Source organism: Zootoca vivipara, chromosome 4 (genome assembly GCF_965207765.1).
Source record: "Zootoca vivipara chromosome 4, rZooViv2.hap1.1, whole genome shotgun sequence".
Lineage (NCBI taxonomy): Eukaryota > Metazoa > Chordata > Lepidosauria > Squamata > Lacertidae > Zootoca > Zootoca vivipara.
In genome coordinates this window covers 83,385,316-83,393,260 of record NC_142587.1, presented here as the reverse complement: position 1 = coordinate 83,393,260, position 7,945 = coordinate 83,385,316, and the positions used below count along the sequence as shown (strand labels likewise).

Sequence of the window (7,945 nt, the reverse complement as noted above, 5' to 3'; positions counted from 1 at the left end):
TGGCCGGGTTTCCCCAGCCACTCTGGGTGGCTTCCAACAGAATATTAAAATACAGAAATCCATCAAACATTAAAAGCTTCCCTAAACAGGGCTGCCTTGAGATGCTTTCTAAAGGTCTGGTAATGGTTATTCTCTTTGACCTCTGGTGGGAGGGCATTCCACAGGGATAATCCCAACAAGACAGAAGTACTGTTTGTGGGGGACAGGAGGCGGGCAGATGTGGAGGACTCCCTGGTCCTGAATGGGATAACTGTGCCTATGAAGGACCAGGTGCGCAGCCTGGGAGGCATTTTGGACTCACAGCTGTCCATGGAGGCGCAGGTCAATTCTGTGTCCAGGGCAGCTGCTTATCAGCTCCATCTGGTACGCAGGCTGAGACCCTACCTGCCTGCAGACTGACTCGCCAGAGTGGTGCATGCTCTAGTTATCTCTCGCTTGGACTACTGCAATGCACTCTACGTGGGGCTACCTTTGAAGGTGACCCGGAAACTACAACTAACCCAGAATGCGGCAGCTAGACTGGTGACTGGGAGCGGCCACCGAGACCACATAACACCGGTCCTGAAAGACCTACATTGGCTCCCAGTACGTTTCCGAGCACAATTCAAAGTGTTGGTGCTGACCTTTAAAGCCCTAAACGGCCTCGGTCCAGTATACCTGAAGGAGCGTCTCCTCCCCCATCGTTCTGCCCGGACACTGAGGTCCAGCGCCGAGGGCCTTCTGGCGGTTCCCTCGCTATGAGAAGCCATGTTACAGGGAACCAGGCAGAGGGCCTTCTCGGTAGTGGCACCCGCCCTGTGGAATGCCCTCCCACCAGAGGTCAAAGAGAACAACTACCACCAGAACTTTAGAAGGCATCTCAAGGCAGCCCTGTTTAGGAAAGCTTTTAATGTTTGCTGGATTTCTGTTTTTTAATATTTTGTTGGAAGCCGCCCAGAGTGGCTGGGGGAACCTGGCCAGATGGGCGGGGTATAAATAATTTATTATTATTATTATTATTATTATTATTATTATCATCATCATCATTATCATTATTATCATCATCCCTGACCACTGGTCCTGTTAGTTAGGGATGATGGGAATTGTAGTCCCAAAACATCTGGAGGGCTGAGTTTGCCTATGCCTGGTTTATTATCTTTGTGGCTCGCACTTCTCCCCACACCCCACCCCACCCCTAAACATCAATCTGTAACTTCACTCATTGGCTGACAATACGGAATGTTGGTAGCAGGCTGGTTTCTTACTAAGCAAATTGACAGAATAGTGCCTCCAACACTATCAACACCTGCATAGCTGTGCCCCTTATTTAATATTTTCCATTGCCTCTCATTGGGAAGTGATAGGTGCAGAGTTAAGTAATTCATTTCAAAATAGACACGCACCATTGTCAAGCTGATATTTAATTGTGGTTAACATCCATGACAACTGAAAAGTAGCAGAGTAACACTGTATGATGTGGAGACACCATAGGGTTCAGCGACAGCAGAAGAGCTCCGCATCATTAAGTGCTGTGTCATCGCTCTCGCCTTGGTAAACCTGCACCTTTGTCTGGATCCCACAGACAGAACCAGAATAGCAGCGACTGCTCCAAGAGCCAAATCTACCCCAGGCAAGTCCCTGGCCTGACAGTATAGTTCCATCTTGGCAGGTGAACTGGATGTTGTTGGCTGCTGTATCATCGCCTTCGCCTTGATGTCCTTCCACTCTCAGAGAGAAAGAGACCAGATTGCCTCGGGGACAGTATTTAATTTCGTTCCAGGATCCCCACCTGTCAAAGAAGATACTAATATTAATTAGAAATGCACAAGGATCCCTCTGCTTGCTCCAAACGGGACCAAGCACTTGTGAGCATTCCAAGAGGATGCTCCAAAAGCCTCAAAGGCCTTTCCATTGCTGCCTTCAAATGTCCGCAATGTACCTGCCTCTGCCCCTCCTTCCTACCCCAACACTCTCCCCTCCCAGTGAAGGCAGTAGTCCAGGGCCAGGAACCCAGAATTAGGTAGAGTTAGTAAGTCTATGAAACTGTTTGATATCATTTTGATGTTTCATTTACAATAAATCTTGCTTGGTAGAATGATCTAGCAAAATTTTATATTTACAGTCACACCTCGGTTTACAACCGCCTCGGTTTACAACCACCTCGGTTTACAAACACCACGGACCCATCTGGAACGGATTAATTCACTTTCCATTACTTTCAATGGGAAACAAAATAAAAAAATTCCTACAGTAGCACCTTAAAGACCAAATAAGTTTTTATTTTGGTATGAGCTTTCGTGTGCATGCACACTTCTTCATATACACTGAAACAGAAGTAACCAGACCCTTATGTATATTCACAGGGTGGGGGGAGGACTTTCAATGGGAAAGTTCGCTTCAGGTTAAGTACGCTTCAGTTTAAGTACAGACTTCCAGAACCAATTACACTCATACCTCGGGTTAAGTACACTTCAGGTTGAGTACTCCACGGACCTGTCTGGAACGGATTAATCCACTTTCCATTACGTTCAATGGGAAAGTTCGCTTCAGGTTAAGTACGCTTCAGTTTAAGTACTCCGCGGACCGTCTGGAACGGATTAATCCACTTTCCATTATGTTCAATGGGAAAGTTCATTTCAGGTTAAGTACGCTTCAGGTTAAGTACAGACTTCCGGAACCAATTGTGGTTGTAAACCGGGGTACCACTGTACTGGAAAAGGAGAGAGATGACTGGGCACATAGATCAGTTTACTAGGTGAAATATACTCGGAGTCGAGAGTGAATTTCATGGATCAACTTCTTTTGAGGTAGAGAACTCTCCTGAAGCAAAACAACCAGTATCTTTCAGAGGTTGTAATGTGGGATATCGGATTATGATCCCCCATCCCTGCTGTCAAGAAGAAAACATACAAACACCAACAACTAGGGCAGCATATGCCTGGGTACAGGGAATGGGGGTAGGCTTTAGATAGTTTAAGATTGTTTTCAAATATTTCAAATATGTTTTGTTTTAATAGTGCTTTTAAAACAAAGTACTTCTTTGGGAGGAAAGGTGGGCTAGTACTTTAATAATTAGTGGTCCTGTAAGGAAAAACAATTACTGACTTGGGCTGCAATCCTACAAACACTTTACCTGGAAGTAAGTCTCACTGATCTCAATGGCAACTCCCAAAAAAATAACTTTACTTAGTCCTTCCAGTTATTTAATCCCAGACAGTAATATAGTGTTTTCTAAGAACATCCTGGTTCTCTTGAACAGATCTGGAGTCTGTCTCTATTTGTTTCTCGGCTTCCATGAGGCAGAGCCAAGTCCAGACTTGGCCTTGAGTAAGATGCCCTTAATAGAGAGCTTTCCAAACTTTTTATGGAGGAGTGTGGGGAGCGATCGCACGACACACCTGCACACAGCAGCTGATACACCAATGTGTTGTGACACACAGTTTGGAAAGCTCTGCCTTAATGTTTCCCTCCTTAAGTGTCATCACTGTCCCTTCATTTGCCTTCTTCTCTGAGTCCAACACATATGGCAAATGAAGAGGGCAGGAAGAGCAGAATCTGCTCTTCCTCCTTCCTCCTTGCACTACTCACTTGCTCAGAGAGGATAAGCGAACATGCAAGGAGGAGGAGGAGCTAAGCAAGGAAGAGCCAGAGGTTGGTACAGGGTCCTCTACTGGAGTACAGGCCTCAGCAAGTATCCAACAGTGCCAACCCCTCAGGCTGGATTTGCCATGAATTCTGGGGTCTTGCAAAGTAGTGTTTGAAACCAGGAAAATGCTACAGTTTGTACCACTTGAGAGTTTGGAACAGGCAGTATGAATCCTGATGTTTACCTTTAATAATAATAATAATAATTTATTATTTATACCCCGCCCATCTGGCCGGGGTCCCCCAGCCACTCTGGGCGGCTTCCAAAAAAACAGAAATTCTAAAATACAGAAATCCATCAAACATTAAAAGCTTCCCTAAACAGGGCTGCCTTGAGATGCCTTCTAAAGGTCTGGTAATTGTTCTCTTTGACCTCTAGTGGGAGGGCATTCCACAGGGTGGGTGCCACTACCGAGAAGGCCCTCTGCCTGGTTCCCTGTAACTTGGCTTCTCGTAATGAGGGAACCGCCAGAAGGCCCTTGGAGCTAGACCTCAGTGTCCGGGCAGAACGATGGGGGTGGAGACGCTCCTTCAGGTATACCGGACCGAGGCCGTTTAGGGCTTTAAAGGTCAACACCAACACTTTGAATTGTGCTCGGAAACGTACTGGGAGCCAATGTAGGTCTTTTAGGACCAGTGTTATGTGATCTCGGCGGCCGCTCCCAGTCACCAGTCTAGCTGCCGCATTCTGGATTAGTTGTAATTTCCGGGTCACCTTCAAAGGTAGCCCCACGTAGAGCGCATTGCAGTAGTCCAAGCAAGAGATAACTAGAGCATGCACCACTCTGGAGAGACAGTCAGTGGGCAGGTAGGGACTCAGCCTGCGTACCAGATGGAGCTGATAAACATCTGCCCTGGACACGGAGTTGACCTGTGCCTCCATGGACAGCTGTGAGTCTAAAATGACTCCCAGGCTGCGCATCTGGTCTTTCAGGGGCACAGTTACCCCATTCAGGACCAGAGAGTCCTCCACACCCGCCCGCCTCCTGTCCCCCACAAACAGTACTTCTGTCTTGTCAGGATTCAATCTCAATCTGTTAGCCGCCATCCATCCTCCTTTTGGTGGTACTGATTTAATCCAGCATAGATAATTTCATGTCAGCCCCTCCCGCCTTCCAAACAATTACAGTGGTACCTCAGGTTACAGACGCTTCAGGTTACAGACGCTTCAGGTTACAGACTCTGCTAACCCAGAAATAGTACCTCGGGTTAAGAACTTTGCTTCAGGATGAGAACAGAAATCATGTGGCAGTGGCACAGCGGCAGCGGGAGGCCCCATTAGCTAAAGTGGTATCTCAGGTTAAGAACAGTTTCAGGTTAAGAACGGACCTCCAGAACGAATTAAGTTCTTAACCCGAGGTGCCACTGTACACCAAAGAAGAAATGAAAGCAAGAAAGCTACTTACGGTCCAACTGAAGACTCAATTATTGATCCATCAGTGCAGTGGAGGCGGATTCCATTCAGGGCTGTATCATCCCCAAGGCCTTGAAATGGCTCTACCTATTGGGAAAAATATGCCAGGCTAGCTTCCTTATGAGGTGATTATCTGGGTGATGGCCCATTCAGAGAACAAAGGAAAGGGGGCTCTATGCCAGACACCAAATGTTTGCATCCCTCCTTCAACTCTTAGATAGTTAGAAAGACAAGTCTGGGTTTTAGAGCAGAGTTTTTGGTGATGTGAGGTAGAAGAAAAGCAGCAAGCAGAGGGCCAGAGAATAATGTTTGATTTCTGTTTGAATCTAAGGCTGTGGCTATGAAAGAAGCAAAACCCTTTTGTAGGTAATGCTGTAAACCCCTCCATTGTAGGCTCAGGTTGTATATATGTGCAAATTAAACCATATATCATAAAGACACCACAGTCTCCACTGTGCCTTATTCTAAAAGGAAACCCGAACCCTGGGTAAGCACTTGGAACTCCTGGAATCTCGCACCACTTGGAAACTGGGGTGGTATGCAACAATGGTGTCAGAAGGTGAGATTTGTGTTTCCTGGAGGTGGACCTGTGAGGAAGGTGTGCCCATGCGAAAATGAAGGGAGGAACAGCAACTTCCCTGGAGTAGGTCAGGTAAATGCTCCAGCAGCAGTTAGTGCAGCAGTGAGGCCAGCTACCTGAGGAGCTGATGATGACTTTCTCTACTCCCTGGGAACCTGATGTGGAAAATGGGATGCAGGAGAAAAGTGCCTCAGTGGAGCACAAACTGCAGGATGGAGGTGAAGAGCGGCTGCTAATAGAGCTCTTTACTCCATGTGTGCCAGCGGAGCAGGAGGAGCAGTCTCATTCTAAAAGGAAACATGAACCCCAGCTAAGTGCCTAGGAACTTGCACCACTAAGAGACTGGGGTGGCATTCAATAATATCATGGAGTCCCATTCTAACCACATAGCACAGAAAGAAAACAATCTTACCATTGAGAAAAAGCTCTTATTCCCTGCACAGATCACTGGGAGTGGGGGGGTGGGGGAAATAGGGATGGTATTCAACTAAGCTTTACACAGATTTGTCCCATTAATGAACACTACTAAAGTCTATTAATTGCATAAGACTTCTCTGAGTAAAGCTGAGCTAAATACAGTACTGTACCTCCAAAAGATATTGCCTTCTGAGACAGTTGGAAGGGATTGATTGACCACACCTGGCCCAAAGGTCACTGGTCCCAACAGCCAACAGGATGCAACCACTTAAATACAGTACAACCTGTGGCATTGAGGGGGACTTGCACCCCTAAACACACACACACACAGAGAGAGAGAGAGAGAGAGAGAGAGAGAGAGAGAGAGAGAGAGAGAGAGAGAGAGAGAAACCATGCTAGAATACTTTCCCAGTAAAGAAATGAATTGAACAGAATCTCTCCTTATCAACCTCAGGGTAGGAGAAGATGAAACAAGCCCATCACCTGGTTGCTGATATCTGGCCCATCGTTCCTTAACACTTCTCCACCTTTTAGACAAAGGGGAAGAATAACAGACTTAAGAGTACAGCCATTGCCTATGCCCCGCCCCTTCCTCACGGAGGTCTAAAACCATGTTCTGGGAAGCATTTAGAAAGAAAGGAGGGAAAGAACTTTAGAGAGAGCTGGATGTGACAACATCTCAGGAGCAAACCTTACCTTCAGTGAGAAGCCATGAGCATAAGATCCTGCTGGACAAAACTGGATTGCACCCCAAATACCCCACGGTCCTCCATTTGACACTGTGAGGATAGAATTATAGTTTCGGGCTTCTGCAGGCGCAAGGCAGCAGGAGAGGGTCAAGAAGACCACAGCCGGGACAGTAAAATCCATGGAAAGTAATCTGCTCTGAATCAAGGTGCAGAAAGTTAAAGAAAATTGGGAATGTATAGCACAGGACTTTGAGCTGTGCTGCTATTTCCAGAACTCAGTAAGATGTCAGGCAATACCACCAGAATGTGGTATTAAATGCACATCATGTCAACAAGTGGCCAGGAAGTTTACAAAAGAGTTGGATTCCCCAAACCCTCTCAGAGTTGCTGGAACTCATCCAAGGTGAAATAATCCTGCAAAAATTTAACCTCTTCTCTATCTTTACAATGTCCCGCAACACACTTGGGTATTGTATCCACATCCTTGGAACTGCAACAAGGAGAATTCAGGAAATGTGAAAGAAGGGAGAAAGGTCACTAAATGCTGAGTCTAGATTTGTGAATCATACATGGTGGGGTGCAGGGTGGCCCCATAATGAGCCATTCGACCTACAGTTCCCAGGCTGCAGGTCATGGAATCACTGAGTTGGAAGGGAGCACCACCAGAAAGAAAGAAAATTTCAGTGGAAAGAGGGGTAACATATAGTTCTAGGTGGGTGATTTGTGTGCCCAAAATAAAAATATCCCCAAAATAAAATCCCCAAAATAAAAATTAACAATATATGTTAATGACAGAAACCAGGAATAGGACAGGGGGGATTTGTGGTCTCTGTGGTTTGTACTTCCTACCCCCACCCCAAACATAAATCTGGGACTTTACTCGTTGGCTAAATAATCTGAAAGTGAGTAGCAGGCTTGTTTCTCACTAAGCAATTGGACAGAATAGCGCCTCCACATTTTTCTCTAAATACTAGATGGGAATCCTCTGATGAACTAAACAGGCAGTGTTTAGCTGATTCACCCTTAACATAGGACCTCAACCGTGGCCCTATGATTTCTTCCCACAGATATATAGGAAACATCCCTGGAGTCACTAGATAGTTGCCTAATGATGAAATTTCACAAGTATGGGGGCCCTACATAGACACACACACACACACACACACACACACACACACACACACACACACACGTTCTTGGGCTGGCTAATCAAATAGATAT

General features: G+C 46.2%; 1 protein-coding gene across 1 annotated transcript; it reads right to left on the bottom strand.

Annotated features, from left to right (window-relative positions):
* Window positions 1–1,382: 1,382 nt before the first annotated feature.
* LOC118085718 (vitelline membrane outer layer protein 1-like) lies at window positions 1,383–6,996 on the bottom strand. The gene is made up of 3 exons (XM_035116678.3): window positions 6,732–6,996; window positions 5,031–5,125; window positions 1,383–1,768 (listed from the first exon to the last, which is right to left on the bottom strand). Exons 1-3 carry the CDS (start codon window positions 6,903–6,905, stop codon window positions 1,474–1,476), a joined length of 564 nt encoding a protein of 187 aa, XP_034972569.3. The 5' UTR covers window positions 6,906–6,996; the 3' UTR covers window positions 1,383–1,473.
* Between the last annotated feature and the right edge of the window lie 949 nt (window positions 6,997–7,945).

Bases quoted from the DNA above. Each gene is read 5' to 3' on its own strand.
- LOC118085718 (XM_035116678.3), bottom strand. From the start codon at position 6,905: ATGGATTTTACTGTCCCGGCTGTGGTCTTCTTGACCCTCTCCTGCTGC. The intron at 5,126-6,731 runs GTAAGGTTTGCT...TTTTCCCAATAG, and splicing joins CTCATGGCTTCTCACTGAAG to GTAGAGCCATTTCAAGGCCT. The intron at 1,769-5,030 runs GTAAGTAGCTTT...CTTCTTTGACAG, and splicing joins ATTGAGTCTTCAGTTGGACC to GTGGGGATCCTGGAACGAAA.